The sequence below is a fragment of the Ruditapes philippinarum genome, unplaced genomic scaffold (genome assembly GCF_026571515.1).
Source record: "Ruditapes philippinarum isolate M1 unplaced genomic scaffold, ASM2657151v2 ctg762_1_1_1_1, whole genome shotgun sequence".
NCBI classification, from domain to species: domain Eukaryota; kingdom Metazoa; phylum Mollusca; class Bivalvia; order Venerida; family Veneridae; genus Ruditapes; species Ruditapes philippinarum.
The window spans coordinates 496250-521420 of NW_026856516.1; the positions used below are offsets into that span (position 1 = coordinate 496250).

At 30.8% G+C, this 25171-nt stretch overlaps 1 protein-coding gene across 1 annotated transcript; it reads left to right on the forward strand.

Moving 5' to 3' along the window:
- The first annotated feature begins 21431 nt into the window (after positions 1-21431).
- LOC132746831 (zygote arrest protein 1.L-like) lies at positions 21432-23627 on the forward strand. The gene is made up of 3 exons (XM_060736088.1): positions 21432-21668; positions 22156-22316; positions 23109-23627. The coding sequence occupies exons 2-3, from the start codon at positions 22215-22217 to the stop codon at positions 23436-23438; spliced, it is 432 nt and encodes a 143-aa protein (XP_060592071.1). The 5' UTR covers positions 21432-21668; positions 22156-22214; the 3' UTR covers positions 23439-23627.
- Positions 23628-25171: the final 1544 nt, after the last annotated feature.

Consider the following 25171-nt stretch of genomic DNA (forward strand, 5'->3'; position numbering starts at 1 on the left):
AAAGACATCCAGTTTTAGATGTTGTGGAATTCCTAGTGAAATCATCCAAGATAGCTGGATAGTTTTTAAAAGGTCCGTAGGTTCTCGGAATCACGTATCTATATCCACTTTTATTCTTCTATACTGCAATGAAAAAACAAAATGACATAATTGAAGAACTTAAACAACCCATTATATCACAATGGTACTACCGATTAATGTAAACTTATCGTGTCCGACTTATACATTACATGATCTCGAAATAATTCTCTCGTGTTGCAATACTATTATATGTTTTGTAATATTCGTATTATAATAACAGCAGCAGAATAATATCTTATAACTATTTTTTTTATTAATTATTAGCAATATCTCGGATAATTTACATACGAAATATAAAAAAAAAATTCTGGAAATATACCTCACTCATATTCATATTTTCCGTACTTGTACCATCCATTAACAGCCTCAATCAAACAGAGCCTGCAACATTGTCAATTTTGACGTATATAAAACCAGATTAATAATATTGCTTACACAACGTTTCATTAAATATTGCTGACATGGAAAGTGTGGCTGCACAATTTATCAAAGGTTATCGGATGTTATCAGATGTTGAAATCTGTACCGATTGATGCATCCAGTGATGAAAAAAAAAATCAAGTTATTGATGATATTAACCTAAAGCAGCCACCATCAAAACCTAGCCACAGAGGACTATCAGTAAGGCACCCATAAAGACAACAGAAAAGGGAGAGTAAATGGACGGAACAAGGAGGGACGTATCTGTCTTTGAATAGCTTCCCGAGGCTATTTATTTCTTTATTTTTTATCTCTTTTTCTTTTTGCAAAAAAAAATAATTTAAAAAAAATGTGTTTAATTTAAATATTCAGTGACACATTATACATATCTGTACACATTTTTATCCCTATAATCAATATTTGTGTGATTATAAAAAATGAAGATCTTATTTCTTTATGCTTAACGAGAACAGTACATAACCCATACACGTAGTTGCGCAACATTTAATCTTACATAAATAGAACGTTTCTTTGTAGAAAGAAAAAGCTTCTAAATGCTTATTAAGGTTTTGCGTTAGTTTCAATAAACTACTGACATCACATTTAATTTCATTTCATAAGAATGCTATAAATAATAAAATTACTTGGTACATTGCACTGAAAATACAATTACAAAATTTAATATCGTAACTGCAAAAGCTTTGGTGTCACTTTAATAAAACCACTTGAAAATTGAATTGTATAGCAACTTGCTTTTGTATTAAATAAGAATCAAACATATGTTGATGTAAATTTAATTTCATAACAGTTAATAAAGGTTTTATTTTTTATTTATGAACTAGTCTTACTTACACCTTTTTCGTTTTTTTTTTTTTTTTGAAATGTTAAATAACAGACAATTAATAAATGCCATCTGCGTAATTCTAAGTAGGTAAAATATCAATGTGTTCAGTTGTATTATTTACATAGTTACCTCGTGTGGCAAAAAAAAATATGAAAGGTTTAATGTTGAAAATATTCAAAATGTAAAATATCCAACTTTTTTGTTGTAAGTTTAATTAAGATTAATTTTCCGGCTCACTAGTTTTGTGGGTTTTGAGCCTTTGACAGTTAATGCAATTCAGATAATATTCATATATGCATACCGAGTTTATCATTTCCTGCCTAATATTGTCCAGTTTCCAGAATGTTGGTACGTAGAAAACCGGAATCTCTAAGGAACAGCCAAAACCACAAAATTGTGACTGTTGCAGGGGTGATTATACAGTATTCAAGTAGAAATGTTGGAACCGCCGACGTTGTGAAATATCAAATAGAATGAACAAAAAATATTCCAAAAAACGTACATACAAGATTAAAGTCGTGGTGCTGAACATTTTTTTCTAATCGCTGTATTACGAACAGTATATTTTATGATTGCCTGTAAAGTTTGCACTGCTGTAAGACATACTTTAAAATAAACTAAAATCGTCATTATAATCTGACTCGCTGGGTTAAAATAGTTGAAGATCCTGTTACACATTTTTTTTATGGTTTTAAATCATAAATATGATGCTCAAATTAAGATTTATCAATATTGTAGTTTCCAAAAAGCATTATTTATAAAGATATTACCGAATTTAACATTTACTGTAAATAGAGGGTGGTTATTAGAAATTTATTTTCTATAAAGTTTAAGTCAAATTTTACAATAAGAACTGAATGCATATATTTTAATGATTATAAATAATATGCACAAATATTTGCAGTACATACTTTACATATTCCTCGAAGTTTGAAAATTGTTTTATTTGCATAATTTGTACACTTAGTGTGGTTAACCACTTTGATCACAACATACAAGATCTTTAAAGAAAATTGCTGTGTATGCATATCTATATTCATTTACAGATGATGAAGATTAAACAATCATTCATAGATTAAAAACAGTACAGTATGCTTTAGACGATTTGAAAGTATTTCTTTGTTTATAGGTCAAAAAGTCGAAACACCGTTTATAATAATAATCTTACTTGTAATATAGCGACTTAACACTTTTACAAGAACAATGTTTCCGTGCCATAAAATAGCAATTGTTAAAAGTGTATGTTTTATAACCGATTTCTTTTAATTTTGTTTCAATTTGGGTCTTTTTTATTTGTTTTTCTTATTTATTTCTGTTTTTGTTTTTTATTGTTGTCTTTTATACAACACTTACTCACTATTTTATTAGACTTATCGTTCAAGTGATTAATTTGACATTTACATTTGGTGGCATATTTGTATACTTAATCACAGGAAGCATGCAAACCGCAAATTACTGATATGATTGAAATGAAGAGAATCCTTTGTGTGCTAATGCAACAACACTCAATTCCCAGGTTTGATATTTTGTTTTACATATACACAAAGTAATGATCTTCAATATCAATCATTTACTAACATGATTATGAGCTACATAACTGTTTTTCATTAGGTTGGTGTGTAGTTAACCTAGGATCGTCTTGCTTCAATATCCATTTGTGTTAATAAATGTTCTTTGTCTTTTATCATTGCAATCTTTTGGTAGAAAATCAATAACCGAAACAATTTCCTATAACATCTGACCCTGGTGTTTAATGTTGTAAAATAGTGAGAAAAAAAACACGAAACAGTAGGCTCTGGTTTAAAAAGGATACATCTTAAAGTCACATTATACCCAACCAATACTTAATGGTATGCGTTTAATATATAAAATGAGAATAACTTTTCATGTTGATATACATGTTATACTATCACTGCCTTTGTTACGCAAAATGATAATGGTGATAAATGCTGCAAAAATCAGTCCTTAATCGCACTTTATATGTTAATTATTACTTGAATCTTAATTTCCAAAATTTTCTCCAATCTTAGTCCAATTTTATCTAGTTTAATTTCTAAATATGTATTACTCACCTGGAGGCTTACGGGTTCAATTAAAACACCTTAGTTTTAATTCCATTTACTTAAGTTCATTTAATAAATGGACGTTACATGTACATCTAATTTATTTTATAATGGTTGCGGTCAAATTAAATCTTTTTGGTTGCTGACAAAACATCTTCTGATTAAAAGACGTGTAAAAGGAAGGTGTGTATTTCATTTAAGTTATCATGGAAAATATGTCACAAATAAAAACTCTAGTCAAATGTGTTTGTAAAGATAGCAAACATTTCTCATTTATCTTGCTGCTTACCTTTAATCTGATCTATATTCAAGGATGTTTTATAACTGACAATATAGCTCATCTGTTGATGGTTTTTGGACTGACATTTTCAGCACTTATAGCAAATCTGACTCTTTGTCACAGATATAAAAATATCTTATGAAACCAGGCAATGGGAACGGTGAATGTCATTTCATTGTACCAAAATGTCATTTATTCCGATATGTACTTCTTGTATTTAGAACGCTGACATACTTTTAACCTAGTGCATCATCAATTGCGGTTGCTGAACCATTACCATAATGCTACATGTGTTGGATAAATATATATCATTATTTTAAAATACTGAAGGCATAATTGTGGCCTTTTCGGCCGAATACAGTTTAAAATAAGTTGTACCGCAAAATTTTACAGTAAGGTACTGAATGTAAGTAGAATTTTATTAGTAATTTTAAATTTACAAACCGAAATCTGAGAATCTCATGATGGCCCTGAGGTTGCTCACCTGTATATAGCCCCCAAACCATAAGAAAATGTTTCATGCTAAACATCTAAGCTCTAGCTCATTGGGCTTTTTAAAAGAAGATATTTTAAGTTTTTACTAAATTAATAATACACATATAGTTAAAAACATGACACCCCTGGGACGGGGCCAGTTTTGACCCCAGGGCTTTTATTTGAACAAACTTTGAAGACACTCGCTAGAAGATGTTTCATGCTTAATATCTAAACTCTAGCTATTTGGGTTTTTTCAAAGAAGATTTTATGTTTTTGCTTTACACATATAAGGAAAACCAATGACCCCGGGGAGAGGCCAATTTTGACCCCCAGGCTTTTATTTGAACAAAGTTTGTTGACACTCACTAGAAGATGTTTCATGCTTAATATCTAAACTCAAGCTATTGGGTTTTTTAAAAAGATTTTTTTTTAAGTTTTTGCTATACACATATAAGGAAAAACAATTTTGACCCAAGGGCTTTTATTTGAACAAACTTGGTTAACACCTATTAGAACATGTTTGATGCTAAATATCTTAGCTCTAGCTCTTTGGGTTCTTTAAAAGAAGATTTTTTAAGTTTTAACTATATGCATATAGGGAAAATCAATGACCCCCTGGGGCGGGGCCAATTTTGACCCCAGGGCTTTTATTGAACAAACTTGGTAGACACCCATAAGAAGATGTTTCATCTTAAACATCTAAGCTCTAGCTCATTGGGCTTTTTTAAAGAAGATTTTTTTAAGTGTTTACTATACACATATAGTTAAAAAAATGACACCCCTGGGGCGGGCCAGTTTTGACCCCAGGGCTTTTATTTGAACAAACTTGGTAGACACTCATTAGAACATATTTCATGCTACATATCTTAGCTCTAGCTCTTTGGGTTCTTTAAAAGAAGATTTTTTAAGTTTTTACTGTATGTATATAGGGAAAATCAATGACCCCCTGGGGCGGGGCCAATTTTGACCCCAGGGCTTTTATTGAACAAACTTGGTAGACACCCATAAGAAGATGTTTCATCTTAAACATCTAAGCTCTAGCTCATTGGGCTTTTTTAAAGAAGATTTTTTTAAGTGTTTACTATACACATATAGTTAAAAAAATGACACCCCTGGGGCGGGCCAGTTTTGACCCCAGGGCTTTTATTTGAACAAACTTGGTAGACACTCATTAGAACATATTTCATGCTACATATCTTAGCTCTAGCTCTTTGGGTTCTTTAAAAGAAGATTTTTTAAGTTTTTACTGTATGTATATAGGAAAAATCAATGACCCCCTGGGGCGGGGCCAATTTTGACCCCAGGGCTTTTATTTTAACAAACTTGGTAGACACTAACTAGAAGATGTTTCATGCCAAATATCTAAGCTCTAGCTCTTAGGGTATTTTAAAAGAAGATATTTAAAGTTTTTTCTTTCGGTTGCCATGGCAACCAGAGTTCTGCATAGAATTAAATTCTTTGAACAATTTTTAAAGGTGACCACCAAAGGAACATTCCTGTGAAGTTTGGATGAAATTGGCCTAGTGGTTTATGAGGAGATGTCATTTAAAGTAACAGTTTACGGACGACGGACGGACGACGGACGGACGCCGGACGAAAAGTGATCACAAAAGCTCACCCTGTCACTTTGTGACAGGTGAGCTAATAATATAAAGGATTTTTCTTAAATGGTGTACGCGTCCTATTTTTCCTAAAACGAATTTAACATATAGTAATTCTCTTTAAATCTAAATTTACATTCAGGTTTATACGTGTTGCTAAAAATAAAGTTTCAATCTAAACCATCATTCCAAATCTAAAACGATGTACACGAAGGTTAAAATGAATAAATGAAAAAAGAAAACTAGTAAAGTAAGTAGTCAGTGTATTTTTTGAACGCTGTGGCCGTTTTCGATCTTTGCTAACCGATTGCTTTGGATTATTGGTATACCTCATTTTATATACTTCAATATAGCTTAAAAAAGAAATAATATTTTAAATAATTATTATTCATGATAATTAAACATTATTTTCAAAAGTGAATTGAAAACAGAGAACAAATACCTATGACCATTGAGATACATTTATCCATTAAAAGACTGATTTGAATAGTGAAAAATTTTAAACAAAGAGTAATTGACTAGTGCTAATCAGAACCGTATACGGGAAGCTCACTTTATTGTATTTCTGACGATTTCATTTAGTGAGAAATGATATAATATTTCTCTAATGTTATCTCTTTTTTAGCAGAAAGTGCTCAAGGTAAGTTTTTGTGATCACAATTTGTCCGGCGTCCATCGTCCGACAGTAGTGCGTCATGCTATCCCTTCTTTTGAATATTTGCTTTAAAAGCATCAGCACTGGAGACACATGGTTCAATATAATGCTTACCATCGATATAATACAACCAGAAACAAAACTTTAATTTGTCCCAATTATTTCTTTTCTATTTAACGTATATTTGGGTACATTTAATATACTTTTGAAGGTGTTTGCAGATCCTTATTAATTTTCTTCCGATAAAATCATCCGAAGTTGGTATTTGCCAAATTTTACATTATGCAATAAAAATAAATATATTTTTACATCCTTAGATAGGTCAAACGTGAATTTTATAGTATTTAAATAATGGTTAAAGAGAATGTAAGATGATTGTTACTTGAATAAAGTAGCGATAAAATGTGAAATAATTTGTTATAAAAATAGCAAAATACTAAAAAAATCAATATCACTGTACAATTGCCAAGACGTCAACAGATGAAAAAGATGCTTCAGGTATTTGGCCAATGGGTAACTTTTCGGAAACATTTAAGTACACCAACATTTAAAAAATATTGAGAAATAAAAATTAAAAGCATGTCTTAGGCATAATGTGCAACTGACCATTTGTAACTATTTAGATATTTGTGTTTAACATGATTTCCATTGAACCACTGAGCTGCAATATCTAAATACTAAAATTGAGTGAAATCGAGATTTCGAAATAACAGATGACACTAATTGTTTGTGGGCTTTATAACAACACACACACGAAGCCTGTTTGAGGCTTTATTAGTTTTTTTTTCAAATAGTTTCATTTACCTCTGTGATAGGAAACAAATAAAATAATTAATTGTCATATTGCGTATTGTAATTGACAATAGTTTTCATTTCAATGCAGCGTTGAATCAAATTTTTTCAAACCATTTTATTCCACGCCAGGACAATACGTGATGAATTAACTACATGTATTAAATGCACTATAATGTCTGTACAATTTATCTTCCTATGATTTGTTTTTATCAATGCATTCTACTAAATTATATTTCATTAATTTTATATATGAAAAGTTGCAAAAAATGACAACAAAAATTGAAATTGAATGTTAAACAAATCATTTTGTATCTCTTTTTACAAAATATACCTAAACCCTACCCCCCCCCCCAGCCCCGAAAAAAATGCATATGAACGAATTTTGTTTGTGGTCAATATGTTTTAGTTTGCTGCTAGTTTAAGACCTTACAATTAATTTGTTCAAAACAGGTCAGCATGTTTTAAACTACAAAAATTCAATGGTTTTGGTTAAGTAAGTACTATATGGTATTTAACGAAGCAAGACAAAGCTCAGTACCATGAAAGTAAACATGCATATATCATGTGTGAAACTCACTCAATAGTAAATGGAATAAACTTTATGGTGCAGACGCCGACGATAATATGTACATATTTTTGACATATATCGATAAAAAATCTTTTAAAATTATATATAATTGAACATGCATGGATATATCTTCATATCTATTAAAAAAGCACAAATACTAGACCAAAAAAGACCATATACAGCTAGATAAAGAAGAGGATACAAAGAACAACTACCTACCTAGAAGTATCAAACACCTGATCACCACAGAAAATTAAGTAAAGAATACATGACAATGGATTTTAGCGATGTAGTGCATTTGTTTGCATTAATTGTTATTGTTATGTTAACTTGAACTTAAGTGAGTCATTTTCGTTTTCATTGTGAAAATCTTTTTTTTATCTGTTTTCTTTTTTTCTGTTTTCTCTTTAAAATTTAAATCTCTTTGGAATCATTTCATCTCTTTTAACAATAATCTTGACAGAAGCGATCAAACAGTATTACGCTTTTTTTGGTATCAATATATATCAACACATCTATTATTTGTTCTTTAAAGCTTTTCGTCTAAGCGAATTATTTGCTTAGTATATTGTATGAAACATATTTTGCTATAGTTCCAAAATATCCTAGTCAGTCTTTGTATAAATAAATATGTCAAACTGAAGATTCTAAGAATGACATTAGTTCCATGTAAAACATACTGTCTTGTTATAAAAAGTAAGGTCACGGTAATGATGAGGGTGTAGACTAAACAACTAACTTCTGTCCAGAATTCACACTTTGCAACTTTCCTCATTCCTTACAAAAATGTGTTTTTAAATTAGATAAATCAACAGATTCTCTTTAAAGGTAAATTGACGTTGCATTAGCTAGGGGAACAATTAAGTTGTCTGCTCACAAAATCACGAATTTACTTAGGCACATTTGTCCTTTCCCATACCATTCATTTAAATGTATGGCAAATTCGTTCTTGGCTATGAAAGTTAAGCGATAAACCTTGCATGCTGAAAACAAATAATTATCTCCAACCACGCATATTGATAATCGGATAATTATTTAGTAAACTGATAAACAGCTGAAGTGACATTGATTCCACCGATATGTTTTCTCTGATTAGGTGTTTTAAACTGTTAAATAGTTTAAACATATAATAGTAAACATAGTGATGATTTAAAATAAATCCATAAGTACTTCAAACAAGCTTTATGTAGTCTGAACTTAATAAAATAATTTCAAATTGAATATCATTTTTAAGTTTAAAATGTAGTGAATAGTTTCAATTGTGTTTGTTTTAGGTACGGTAGTGTTTATTTTCAGTTTAAACTTCACTCTCTGCCACCGTATTGATGAATAAAGCTAAATCATGGCTATTACAATTAATAATGTGTATCTATTTAAAGATTGAAATAGCTGAAACTGATTGAAAGTTCTGATTTCGAATAGGAAAATTGTTGAGCACATAACGGCATCGCACTCATTATAACTAATTGTTTTTTTTATAGTAGTTTAACTCCCTCTGTGTGAACAGAGTTATAATGGCTCATTTTCAAATTGTGTATGGATTGTGAGAAATGTTTTATTATTCCCTAGACGGATTTGAATTATTTTGATCAATTAACGTTTTTGTTACGATTGCTTAAACTCAAATAACCGACGCAACTAAATCTGCATATCATTTATATGCATTTGATACTTGCGTTCCGATTGTACCTTAAATATCCATTGATATATAATGGATATAGTTATGAATTAAAAAAAAACACTTCATAACCACCATGTAAGCAGCATTAGCAACAACTTTCAATAATTTACGAGAATAGCAAAATAGCAAAATTAAGCATGTATTTGTCAGCCGAATGTTCTTTGCCAACACTTAAACGTCCTTTTATTTATATAGGAAACATCTTTATCTGACTAGAAGTCTCTTCTGACAGCTCGCCTTAGAAAAATACCTATGGTTGCCTTAGTCTAATTACATAAATTTACTGAATATATTAAAATATAGATAGCAACATAGACAATATTTTTCCAAAGAACATACGTATAAGCATGTGTTCAAGCCGAAAGCTTACACGAACTGAATTAAAGTTCAAGAATATAGAATAAGGCAAAATAGAATAAAAAAATAATGCAAAGTATTTTAAATTATCATAAGTGTACCATATTTGAAAACCACAAAAAACTGTTTCCTTCAACGCTTATTACCAATATTTTTAACAACAATTGTTGGCATATTCAGGTCAGTCGAATATACATATATATACATATACATTCGAATATATATGAAAAGTATAAATATAACTGCTAAAATTAAAGGTTTAATGAAATTGAATGCATTACTGTACAAACGACCTCGCACATTTAATTAAGGAGTATTCAAGGTCTGTTATTTAGTTAGAAATATCGTTTCGTCAAAATCGCCTTACCATCTCCGGTGCTTTAGTTATAATATAACTAGAGATTTTCATTATGCACCAATAAGCCATATCCCGCATTCTTGTTAAATATGCAAATGTTCGTCACTCAGGGCAATAAATGCATGATTCCGTAAAGTACAGAAAAGCAATTATAACAACTTTTTACAGCCTCATTTATAATTGCCTTATCAAAAGTCAATAATATGCACGCTAACTAAAACAAATTACGTCGATCATGTCTTGTAGCTTATTTAGATATCACATTTATTTTGAACGTTTGAGTGAAACATTTTCCGAAAAATATTTAAAAAAAACAACTGAAGCAACTTTCCATTTGAATAATGTAAAATATGTAAAATTAAAAAATGTAAAAAGTAAATCTTTTAATAAATTTCTGTCCTAGTAATAAAATAACGATTTAAACATATAATTTGTTCCAATCATGGGCTATGAATAAAGTGGGCATGAAATGTATCATTTCTAAAAATAAAAGTGAACATTAAATGCATCTTCTTTTCTTAAAACATCAGTACAAACAAAAGGATCAAAATTAAAACATATTATTTTTATAAAATATATATTAATTAAATATAAAATATTTAATGATCTGCAATTTACTGCACATTCTAGACAACAAAAGGGTTATTGTGTTTCCTTGGCGTGTCTTGTATTTACTTGAATTTTGCATATGATATGCATTTACTGGTTTCATGTCAGTTTTATTTAGTAAAAACATTTCATTTTAGTACTAACCAATATCAACATGTTGTCCCCATTTTAAGTGACGCAGGAACCTTAATAAGCTTTTTCAAAGTGATTGATGGAAAACTTAATGGAAGATGCACTTTCCAGTACCATTCATGAACAGGCTCAATCAGACCGAGCCTGCAACATTTTCAATTTTGCCGTGTTGGGCCTTCTTTAGGGATTCTGTTTTTCTCTATTTTATACATAAACGTATAAATATGTAAAATATGTTTGTAAGAGAAATGTATTCAATACCTGGAAATTCTTACTCAGTCTGTGAAGAATGCACACGCTATGTTTTGGAAGCTGCATTCCTTATTACTGATCAAGCAGATTCTGTCGTTTTTTAAACAGTTAACTGTCATTCATACTATAGATGCAAAGGCAAGTCATCGTATGGTCATGCAATAGGACCCTGCATGCGTCGAGATGAGCCAAAATATTTCAGGAAAATAAAACTTAAGAAAAATAAACTAAAATACAAGATTCAAGTTAATAATTAACATGTCATGTGTGATTTATGATTGATTTTGAGTTATTTAGATATTATCATATTTGTTACTGCGTAACTAACGGGGTAAGAGCTGTTTTGAATATAATGACCAATATTTTTTCATTAAAGTGGATTGAAAGTGCCGTTTGCAATGTGAATATTACAGTTGTGTTCATTTAAAATATACTACCTTTAGAAACGTACATGTTTAAATTTTCATGAAAAATAGCCTGAAGCTGTAGACATACTGCTTTAAGTGTTGACAGAAAAAGAGTATTAGAATAAAAACAACATTTTGTCGCATTTTACAAATTAATATTGCTTTACTATATTTTGTTTGTTGTATGTGTATGTCCTAAACATTGCATGTGATATCAGTAATTGTCAGATCACTATATAAGAGAACATTAACAAAGAACGTGTTAGTCATCATAACATAATTAAAGTACCTAATAATAATAATAATAATAATAATAATAATAATGATAATAATAATCATAATAATCATAATAATAATAAAAAGATTCTGAAGAACCAATCTCTAAAACATAGTATTATAAGTTTGTAATATTTTGATGTTATTTCTTTGCTATCAATACCTTTTTGTTATATTATGAGCTAATTGTGTTGCATTTAATGCTGTCTAATTAAATGATTCCTTGGTTAGTTTAGAAACGTTATTATATTCTCTTTCTAATAAAAAATATTTGTTTGGTTATTAATTAATTGTATTTCCAAATAAACATATCAAACTGTACTAATCATTTCTTTTATCAGTTCTGATTGACATTGATTTTGGGAAAAAAATATTGTCTCCATTTGAAAAAAAAACCACAAATGTTTTTTACACAAATATAAAATAATTATCGAGTTTTCAATCAATTTTAGCAATCAGTTTTGATATTTAAGACTTTAAAATAGCATATTTGTCATTGACACTAATAAAAAAGTCTTATTTAATATAAATATCAAACCGCAGAGTATGCTTTTTATGTTGTTTAGGAAAAAATACGGCCAAGGCATATTAAAAGATATATATCATAGATAGGGTATACGAGTGTCTTAATCTGGAACTAGTATCTGACTATATAAGATTTTACTAGGATATGATCACACTTAACAGTAATGTAGTAACTTCTAGGAATACAAAACGACAATTAAGATTTTACTCCTTTCTCTAGATAAAGTTTAAGAAAGGAAAATGATGGTGCAAAACACATGTTTTTTTAGATAAAAAAATCTCATTGTTAATAATTGTCTTACCCAGAAATTATTTGATTAAAAGCTATCTTCTTTTCGCAGACCTAAAGTGCAAATGAAACAATAAATAATCATTAGAACATTTAAAGGCAAAATAATGGTGACAAATAAAAATCTAGGTTATCTAAATTATCATTTTTTTCATTGGGTGGTTTATGTTACATGTGAATAGAAAGCACGATTTAATAACAAATATCGTATTGGAAAAATAGCTAAATTGTTCGAACAAAGTAAATGGTATTATACGACCGCGTAGTTAGTTTAACAGATAATTGTTGTCCTGGAAAGTATAAGTGTTATGTTCAATCTGCTATAAGTGTTGACAGAATACAACAAATTGTTATTTCATCAACGTGCTATTTCAATTACAAATCATGCATTATTTATTATAAACCTAAACAATTACAAAAATTTAACAAATGGCCTTATCAGAAGAACTTTCCTTTACTTTTATTATATTATACATTGGGGGAAAATATCGAAACGAATAATTTTATGTGATAATTTTTTAGAAAATAAAGATTAGGTTAATTGCATCAATTTAGTTATATGAAGAAGAAATAAATTGTTGAAACAAGGGTATAAATGAGTAAAATAGAACGTTTATTACTGACCTTTTGGAAATTTTACTGATGCTTATTAGAACCTAAAACATTCATCACAGACATTTGATTCTGAAACATAAAAAAAACTGAAAACGAATAATATTTTTTTGAATGATCATTGCAAGTCATATTGGTTTAACAAAACACAAACTAGTATTGTCGCGCAAAATATTCATTACAGATAGGTAAGCATCTCAACCTAAACAATTGTGTGTCAATTTACGCTTTGTAGAATTATGTTGTATATAATGTTACAAAAAAAAAACTAATGATTCTACCTTATTCACGTTAACCATTTCCTTTTCACAACAAAAGGCAATTCTAAAAATAAACAAAAAATATATAGCGAGGTGTAAACTTCCCAGCAAATTGAAATTGAAACCCATCTAAAAAGACTGCAGTCGACATCACAGACAAAGATATCGTTAAATAATCTCGAATGGAAAATAAACGACAGATTTTCTGCATTACTTTATCAATTAATATTACTTATATTGTTAGAATCGATAACCCGGAGAATTCTTTGACACGGTATCAATTCCTTTTCATTTTTTAATATGTGCTTGCTGTTATTAACAATCTTGATATAACATGATATAATTCTATGGCATATGTTATTTTATCACATCTTCATGTTAAGTTTGTTTCAAAACCCCGTTTTTAAATATAAAATAAAAAATCAATTTGATGTATTCGTCGAATACAGTCAGATTATTAATGTAGTTAAGATTCAACGATTGGTTACACGTCAAGTTTGATATTATTTTGGTAAGATAGTTTGTACTGTATAAATAAGAAAAAAAGAAAGTATGTATCTTTAAGTATTTGTGTCAGTTCAATTTTCGTAGGAATTATCATGTTATAACAATAAGGTAAATAGCAACTTGAGTAATTACAAGAGTTTCTGGTGGAATTTTGTAATTTATTATTTGTCATTAAATGCATTTAATTTTATATAATAAATTATACGTTTTGATATATTCAGATAATATTCTGATAAATAAAAGATCAAGACATTTTTTCAAGTTTAAACATATTTATTTATTTTATTTTCAAAGAAACTGTTCTAAAGAAACTAGGCTAATTTACATTATAATTTTATTAAATTTACATAAATAGAAACCAATCCGAAAATGATCTGCTACTGTTTATTCAAAAAGCCTTATTATATGTGCCAGTTATAAGGCTTTTGCTTTTGGGAACTATTTAATTGCATTATGATTAATGAGAAAAGCAGATCTTATCGTACTGCAGTTCATTCCTTCATTTCCTGTAATGCATAAAACATTCTGAAATAAAAATTATTTCGTTAAGGTAATTTGACAATGTGTCAGGAGCATGAACTTTCTGTATTTCTGTATTTATCTTAAGTTTATTAACTTTCTGTAATTCTGTATTTATCTATTTTAAAACTTGTAATGCAGTTTTATTTTTTGTGCATTCATGTTGTATACGCACTTTTTATATATTAATATTTGTGTATAAAGGAAAAAGTGTTGAATTCGACAAGACATTCCTTCAGATTTATACTTAAAATGTTATACAAAATAAATAATCCTTTACTCGTTGATCCCTTAACCTAAAATTCTTCTTTGTCCTGTCTGTAACGCTTTCGTACATCTCTAGAAAAAGTCCAGTTTAAAATTAAAGAAATAATATAGCAGCTTCAAATCATAATGTTCTTTGCAGTGGGACAAAAAGAATATATGAACATTAAATAAAAATTAAAGTCATAATTTCAAACTCAAAAAAGATTCAAAACTATTCAAACAAAGAAAAGAGTGACATGTAGTTAAACTTCCAGATTTAGCGTACGCAAGGAGACTATTTTGAGTTATTGTAAGGGATTTACCTGACAAAAAGCGGAACATATATCATTCAAAACACGGAAAGACAAAGGTTATGTGTTTTGATAAGTTAGTCAATAGCAAACACTTTAATGTAATGAATTAAACATAAAACGCACAATAATTTCTTATATTCATATAAAATAAAACAAAAAACACAAAATTTTCTTAACATAAAAATATTTTCAAAAAAGGAAGGTTATTTCAATGCAAATTTAAGCATATCGATAAACCGACCTTGCAAGAAACCTTCAAACATCAATTTATTAAAGGGAGGAACAGGCAAAATTTTCATTCTAAGTTTTAAGTTTTTCAGTCATGATTCTGTTAATGCCCTCATAATGAATATATTAGACAGTCAAAGGAACTTGTCTCTATATAAAGAATAAAATGGTGATTTCCTAACTTGACCCGCGTCAGAGCGCTAGAATTTCACAACAGTTGTCAAAGTGAACTCTGGAAACGTTAAAGAACATGTCAAATACATGACTTAGACTTGTTTCAATCATACAATAGTCATAATATATGTTATTGTGACTTCAAGGGCTTGTTCAAGTCATGTGACTTGTTTTAAAACTATTTGGTGACTCTATTCGGGTCTAAATTTTGTTCAACATATATTTACGATTCAAACCCAAAATACTTAAAATTTATACACAAGTTCATGCTGAAACTTCAAAAATGTCATTTTAGCGTGATTTGAGTACATAAGATCATTTTAATATTTTTGTCATTATTTTGCCTGAATATCCCTTTTAAGACATGGTTGTACATTTTCAAACATAACGTGGTTTAAAGCAACCAGATTTAGAGGAACCAAATTTCAATCGATAGTGCTGTTCAATTTGTCGGTAAGGCCAAGAAAACTTTTCTAAGTCATATCCTCGGAAAAAGACAAACATTTTAGCGACACGTGTGGCAGTGTGATTGATAAAATAGAATTTTGTTCAAAAAAGAGTATAAATTCCTCATTATTTTAAAATATTCATGTTATTTAAACAATAAGCATCAATTGAGTGGAAAATTCATTAATAAACAATGCCATAGAGCAAACACATCAAATTGAAATTTGGATAGATTTGTTCTGCATTCCCCATAATACTTTGATGACACATTTAATCAAATAAATTTGTTAAATTGCAATTAAAGATTGTTGAGAAGGTAGCTACTGTATACTTGTTACTTCATTTAAAAACATGCATTTGAATATAAGGTTTAAATGTCTGAAGCAACATTGACGAAGCATGTACTGTGAGAAATTAAATTTGACAAAACTTATAGTTTAACTGGGATGTCGATATGATCACGAACTGTTGCTAATGAATTTGATATGTCTGGTAGTTATATTGGTTATATTTATTTCATGGAAACACTTCAAGTGGATTTAACAGTATCAATAGTTAAGCAATTTGTAAAATTACTATGCAAACGCAAGAATCGGCTTTTTTCGTGTGGCTTATACCATAGCTTAAGTATTATCTAAATTATAACATCTGTATCACATTATTGTTATGCTAAGCCGGCTGCTCTTATGAGTAGGTACTTCCATCAGATGTCCTATTAAAATAAAGCATTCCTTAAATCATGTAATTACTTTATAGTGTTGCTGATGATTTCTTTGATTCTGATATATGTTACATTACAATCATTTTGATAAGTAGAAAATTAATATTTAAATATGCAAAATCACAAAAGGTGTTCCAAAATGCGTACATGAATGTAATATGATTCCTGATTGCTGATCATTGCTGATTGTATTCTATACGAATTTGCGGAAGGGTTTCGCGGGCTGTTGCCATATCAAGTTTTGACAGTCCTTACGATTATCGGCGGGAAAAAGGCGTCTGCTTTATACTGCAGTAGTTGTCTTACATAAAAAATAAACGAACCAACAAAGTACGGAGCATTATACGGGGCATTACTCTACATTTAAAGAATCCTTTGGATATTCATTCAACACTTTATAACAAATGACCACTCGATATGAACAAAACACATGTCTTAAGGTAATAGATAAAAATGAGAAAATCAGAAATCAAAATACATGCAATATCGTAACAACAACTGAGACCAAAGACTATGAAATTGCTTTTGACAAGAGAGTATTATCTGAAACTTACAACTAGTTCCGTTATGGATATTTGATATGATATGACAAGAGCCGGTTAAATCGGTGATGCTCCCCGAATAGGTTTTGGACACAGGAAGGTATATCTCTTGAAGTGTCAGAGTTATGTCACAGACAAAGTTCAAAGTGTAAAAACAATCCAAATGTTGTGCACGACACATTGTCTCAATATTGTTATCATTTCTGTAAAAAACGTGGTAAAATCTGACTTCAAATAACGAAGTTATGGGCCAGACACAATTTTGCTGCAAGGTCATGCTGTGACCTTGACCTTCAAGGAAGCATCCCCAATGTTGCATGTGACACTTCGATTCGATATGGTGATCATCTCTGTGAAATAGATGTTATATCCGACTTCAAGTAACAAAAGTATGGGCCGGACACGATTTTGCTGCAAGGTCATGCTGTGACCTTGACCTTCAAGGTAGTGACCCAAATGTTGCGCGTGACATGTTGTCTCAATATGGTGATCATTTCTGTAATCCGACTTCAAATAACGAAGTTATGGGCCGGAGACGCTTTTGCTGCAAAGTCATGTTGTGACGTGGACCTTCAAGGTAGCGACCCAAATTAGCGTACGACACGTCGTCGCAATATGGTGATCATTTCTGTGAAATAGATTTAAAATCCGACTTCAAATAATGAAGTTATGGACCGGACACGATTTTCCTGCAAGGTCATGCTGTGACCTTGACCTTCAAGGTAGCGACCCAAATGTTAAATGTGACACGTCGTCTCAATATGATTATCATTTCTGTGAAATAGTTTTAAAATCAGACTTCCAATAACGAAGTTATGGGCCGTACACGATTTTGCTGCAAGGTCATGCTGTGACCTTGACCTCCAGGGTTATGACCTAAATGTTGCAAGCGACACGTCGTCTCAATATGGTGATCATTTCTGTAAAAAGTTTTACAATCCGACTTCAAATAACAAAGTTATGGGCCGGACTCAATTTTGTTGCAAGGTCATGATGTGACCTTGACCTTCAAGGTAGCGACCCAAATGTTGCTCGCGACACGTTGTCTCAATATGAAGATCATTTCTGTGAAATAGTTTTAAAATCCGACTTCAAATAACAAAGTTATGGGCTGGACACGAATTCGGACGTTCCTACTGAGTTGACATTATGTTTTTTTTTCTTTGATCTTCTTTGATCTCTAAAACCCCAGAAGCAACGTATTTGCAACGTATTTGCACCCCGTTAGCAACTTTTTTCCCTACTAGTACCGTCTGTACGGATTGAACATGGATATTCACCCCATTTTACGGGGAGTATAAAAAATCTAAATGTATGACTGTAGTATGGCTATCTATTCTATGATCACATCCGTGTTATTTGTGCCGTGTGGCGGCTGTAAAAAGTCTCCCCGTACATTTAATCAATGATGTTATATTTTCGATCCTTGAAGATCGTTCAGCACGACATTATTGTTGTGCTTGTGGTATTTTAAGTTTCAATTTTTCGGCATTTTCTAGTTGGGTGGTTCCAATATTCCTACTTGAATAATGTTGAATCACCCTTAGGATATGTTGCCTGCTTTTTAAATTTGTCTTTTGACGTCTTATCTGTGATACGCAGGCTTCATAACCTCTGATCCCCTTTCAAAATTCCATTTTATTTAGTTCCGCCCATTGTTTTCTCGTTTAGGGCACACGCTTTTTATTACTTGGGGACCATACGCCGCTTTTCATGGAATGGCACGGAAGTGTCACATTGAAGGTTCCATGATAACCGCCGTATGAGCACATCTGCGGATGTTTCTAAATTCAAATTTTTACCATTTCATGTTTAAATGTTGAATTCTGCTTAAGCCGGTGCTAGGGGGCGTGGACGGTAACTTGCACTTTCCAGTACCGTCCATGAACAGGCTCAATCAAACCGAGCCTGCAACATTTTCAATTTTGCCGTGTTGGGCTTTCTTTAGGGATTCTGTTTTTATCTATTCTATTGTTAAAGAGAAATGTTTGAATGCCATATGTATCTATGTCTTTTTTCTGAAGAAATAAAATTGACATGAAGAATTGTTACAGTTTTTTCTCTCTCTCTCTCTGACCTATATTTCTAATGAATAGAAGAGATCTACAGTAAATTTACAAGCCACGACAAATGAGTTTTTTATGTTAAGTTTATTTTTGTATTTTTGTAAAATATGTCCTTTACATCAAAATGCTCGATTGTACGATATTTAGTTTATGGAAATAAAGTCCGCGTAAATTTAACAGTTTGATTAATGTTAGTGATATGGGCTAACAGTGCTGTTTACTTAATAAATGTTTGTAATATTTGTTTACTATTTATGTCTCTTTTACATATACATTAAGTGTAGCGTGTTGTAAAACTATATTATAATTTGTATTGTAAATAAATATAAATATTAACACAGGCTTGTTTATGTTTTTGTTTTTTAAACCCCACCACATTGTCGTCTGCCGTTTTACTTTTCATAAATAAACTTAAACCCGATCAGGTTAAAGTTCCACTCTAGCTGTCAGTGTATTATTCTTGCGGGAGAGGAAAATGAAACCCGATAAACAGTAATTTTATCAAATAGTTGATCAGTGTAAAACTTGTGAAAAATAAAGTAAAATGGTTTACCTTTTCAATACACGCAGTCTTTTGCTGTAAACACTGAATCGTTTTAACGGTATCAAAATAATAATAATAATAATAATAATAATAATAAAAATAATAATAGGGTACTGTTGCACTTACAAACTTGCTTGCATGATTTCAGTCGGCCATATTCCCTAGCTATGAAAGATAACTCCCTGTTTCCCTGTCTAAAATCCAACCAAATTATTCCCCTTTCAAATGAACTTAAAGAAGGGACCTTTTAAAAAGACTTTGTATTTATTTATTCGATTTTTTGTTCAGAAACGGACATTTTTTTCTTTACCTTTGTTTAATTTGCTTTCTATCTATATATGGTTTCTATGGTAAACATATGAGTTTTGATGGTAAACAAATGAATTTTCTGAACCGAAAGTAATCTGACACACAGCGTTGCTGTCATCACATGTAAACAATACATTAAATCGGTAAGAATATTGAGATATTTGTTTGACTATCAGTTATTAATAGAGAAAACAACTATGTGTAGTTTTTGTGTATTGTTTTAATGTGTTTGTCTGATATTTTAGTAGTAAAAGCCATGTACGCTTAGTGTCGCTTCATAGCAACCGAGTTTAAAACGTGAGCGGTAACTGAACGAGATATGGCAAAGCGCATGCTCGCGCACTGACTTCCGCTCTATCGAAATACTGCATATACGTATAGCGAAAGTTCGTAAGTGTGTTGTGTATATTTCGATGTTGACAGCTCAAGAGTCTCAGAGTCAAGAGGTCTAAATAAGTAAACATGTTTCCACTTACCCGACTGCACAACGCCAGAACTATTATTTTAGCCGAATGTCGGGAGTGAAACGTCGTCTGCTATAATATATTGTCAGAGTTTAAAACTAATAAAAGTAATGTCGTCTACAACGCCTATTAACAAGAGATGACGATTAATTAAAAACATCAAATCGTTAACTGCCGTGAAGGCCCTCTGTACTGTACCGTTTAACAATGGTGGTAAAATACGCTAAAATGTCGTCTGCAAGACAAAATGGCGGCGCCCTGTCGTTCTCTAGCGGGTTCAAAGGGCGACTGATTTTTACTCCATCCAAGATAGAAGGTTTATATAGAATATAGAAGGAAAATGGCGGGGTCACTGAATGAGTCTATATGACTCCCCCCTGATTACTATACATTGCCACCTCTTTACAGCGTTACTGTTGCTTGTAATAAGGAGGTTATTGCTTTACAAAGGGACGGTCTGAAGAGTTTACGATCTTTGCAAAACTTCAGTACAAATTAAATATTATTAATTACCTCCCCAAAAAACTTATTTTGTTATTATAAAAAAATCGATTTATTTATTATCCTTTTTTGATTTTATGAAGAAATATAGATGAATGTTATATTTTTAGTATAGTTGCCTCGGGTAATAATGATTAGTTAAACAAAACTTTGTTTAATATAATATGACTCTATGAAATTAAAAACACACTTCCTGCAAGATCCTATATATCAATCAAGGAAGTTTAAATAAATTTGTAAATGTCAAGCTGTAATGAAAAGGGTTTACGTGATATTTAGCCAAATGCGATATCTAGATTTCAATAGGTTTAAACTTGAGCATATAATGGTAAAAGTATATATCATAACAAATTTCAATGGTAACATGATATGGAATAACCTTATTATCAATGTATAAATGTTAAGAGACGTGCATTGGTATTTCGTTTAAGATAGCTTTCTTATTGCAATGATAAATTAAACATAATGATTGATTTGGAATAAAGACAAAATCTACCTTACGGTTCAAATGTGTTTGGATGATATTGAAGATCACAAATAAATAGTAAGTACATGTATTTAGATCTATTATCTTTTACCTTTGTTTAAGAAGCTATTGAGAAAATGCATCATTACGGCGCTGCTTACATTACTACATGCATTTTTGTAAAACTGATCAGAAATATAAATTGAGTTGAAATCTTAAAATCTTATTCACTCTAAAATGTTAAAATTAACATTGTATTATTTTAGTAATAAGCTGCCATACTGTTTTCGATGTTTGTTTCATAGATTTACAATAAATAATGTTCTAATAAGTTGAACAAATCTATTGATAGTATTGAGTCTTCAGAGTTATGAACTTAATATGTAAACTCTGATCTATACCTTTAATCAAATGCGTTTTGTTATTAATATGGCAAAACAATGGATCAGTTACTGTATTGTTATTAGATTAATGGGCTTTTATGTCTGATATAAGTTGTAATTTGCGCCACAAATGTTTAAGAAGGCCGTTTTTAAGATATTATATCATGTAATTCTTATTGTAGATAGTGTGAACTAAACCAAAATATATGCAACGTTAGGCGAACGAGGTTACCGTTGCAGAATGCCACGGCTCGAAAGAAAGTTCGGGTTTTTCCATTGCGATTGTCAGATGGGAAACTCATGGACAAGTGCTCATGTTTACTGTATTAAGAATACAGATAAGGTATGTCATTATCATTATCAATATAAAATTAATATATATATATATATATATATATATATATATATATATATATATATATATATACTTTATATATACTTTATCTGTCTAAATTCATTGTATCCTACGGATCTACTTGATCTTGCGTGATCCAGTTGACTTTCGGAAATAGATATATAGTTCTCTGGTCCCAATCAGTGAAGAAGACAATAAAATGTCATCGTTGATTTGTGAGATATGATAACAGAGAACAAACTCTATATATGTGAATGTTGAGCTTGTTTCAATGTGTAGTGCAGTTTGTGACTGTATATAAAGCTGTTCTGAAACCATCATTTTTGTGATGGTGGATGAGCAGTGGCTATGCTTTCATGACTGTTCTGCTAGGCGCTGTGCCGTAATTGGACTGGCATATCGATGTGGTGGTATGTGTGTATATATTCTCTCATTTCTATATATAGAGTTTATTCTGATTAAACGCAATCTATAACATGTCGTATATATACACCTGTGTCAATAAAAACTACAAAAGACGTAGACACATTTATATTGTCCTGCATAACAATATTAATTATGTAACAAATTTTAAGAAAGTGTTTTTTTTTTCAGAAATCGAAAGTTATATGAAACGTCATATACTTTTTTGTTATCATTTGTTTGTAAGTTTGAAAATGTTGACAAAATTATATATCAGGTCAGTCATTTTGCCATTAAAACTTTCACAAAAAACGGACAATGGAGAACTTTAAATTTTATTGCAGCTGGTGAAAATTACATACTTTTAAAATATTTCAGGTGTATTTCAGACAAATGTGCAAACTGTGCCATACATGGCACAGACCGTACAGAGTACAGAATCTTCAATGTCCGGAATGCGGCATGGACGTCTATTATTGTGAATGTGAATTTGAATGCGAGTATTGCGGTTTCTATGGCGATGAGTGCGAATGTGTTTGTGCTAATTGTTTGTTATTTGTTTACGAGTGCGAATGTGACGAAAAAGAAAGTGGCCCGGACAAACCACATAGGAGTGATTTATGTGGGAAATGTCTTGGCGGGTTTCCGTGTCACGGTCCGAGAAGAAGGCGGGGACGTAGGAGGAGTAGAAGGTGGAGGCGAAATTGATAACTTTACTATTACAATGGTTCTTCATTTTATGAAATAACATTATCATATTTAATGCAACTATTATTTAAAAACAACTATTCTGATACTTAAACGAAACGTTGTTTAGAAAAAAAATATTTTAATGTGAAATGAAATAATCCTTTTGCTATGTAAGAATTTTTATTTACAATTGTTGTTTAAAACAAATTCAGTGTCTTCTGTTATTGATGCCCGGTTACACCGCATTTTGGGGTCCAAAGCACTTTGGTGTCAAAGTTTAACCCCAAAGTGCATACTTTGGTACATACGCATTTTTTAACATTAGGCACACAAACGCACTTAGGGGTCATAAAGTTATAGATATTCTAAAATAATATCTCGTTGTTAATGACAATTGTGAACGAAAGATAAGGAAATGTATTTAGCAGACGATAGATTATTTAAATTTGCTACATCTAATGGTTGCAATTTGCAATTTACAATTCATTATAAAAATGTTTTATATTCAATAATTTCTCTCATAGGATGGTAGCCTCTCTGTATAAATAGGTATGATGCGTATGGAGTGAAATGACCCCAAAGCGCGTTTGACCCGAAAGTGTGGTGTTTTAAGGCCTGAAGCTCAAAGTTTTAGAACTAATCTTTATAAGAACGCACTGATGTTCGTGTCCGATCAACATACAACCATTAATAGATTGGATTTAAGAATTAATATGCACAATTGGGTTGGACATAATGTTGGCATGCAGAGCGGAATTTCAAATTTGATACGAATTTGTATAAAAGTACACTGATGTTTGTGTCATAACAACGAGTCTGTCATTCCTTGATGTAATTGAAACTTATTATGCATAAATGTGTTGAACATAATGACAATGTGCCGGGCGCAAGAATGAGGTCCATACCACAAAGGTCTATGTCAAACTTGTAGATCAAATGTCATGATATGTTTTAATGAAAGTACACTAATGCTCCTGTCCGGTAAACAATTATGCCATTCCAGTATGTATTTTAAATCATTATACATAAATGTTTTGGACATAGTGACAGTGTGTCGTGAGCTGTTTACACAGTCACTTTCTTTCCAAACCGGTCCTCGATCCATGTAAGTGCACGTGTTCGCACGGTCAAAAATCTCGAAGCATACTGGTGGCAAGTCTTAATGTTCTATAAAAACTTGTGATAAGACAGTGAATTGATAATCATGTCTTAGCGTCATTCATTTATACATTTTGTAATCACTTTGTTTAAAGGTATTGTATTTTTTAAACAATTAGTGATGAGTTTGTTGTTTTAAGATAAAGGTCACTCAATGACTTTTATGGTTTAAAGTTTCATAAACGTTATAAAGAACATCGATGGTTAAATCTGATTATAAATGATATCATCTTTTAATCGGTTATTAAATAACAAGGCATATTTCTGTGGCACATTAGGAAAACATATCACATTCAAAGGCCAGGTTTACAAAGATGATGGTTATGCAATGTCAAAATACTACAATAATGACTGTATCTAGTCATGTTTTTGTCATTCTACCACCTATTGTTTTTAAAAAATATTGGGCTTACTGAGAATATAAGAAAAATATTTGTTATAGTTTCCATATTATTGAATCACATTTTTAAAGTAATCATGCCCTTGATGCAAGTCAATGTCATTGTCCCTTCCTTAACAGGGAAATCATTTGTCTGTTTCCAACGACAGTTCTTGTATTCTTTGACACAAGTTTTGGCCCGAAATAGGGTCTC

Coding starts and splice junctions, on each gene's coding strand:
- LOC132746831 (XM_060736088.1), top strand. CDS start 22,215: ATGCCACGGCTCGAAAGAAAGTTCGGGTTTTTCCATTGCGATTGTCAG. Junction 22,317..23,108: donor GTATTAAGAATACAGATAAG/GTATGTCATTAT, acceptor AAAATATTTCAG/GTGTATTTCAGACAAATGTG.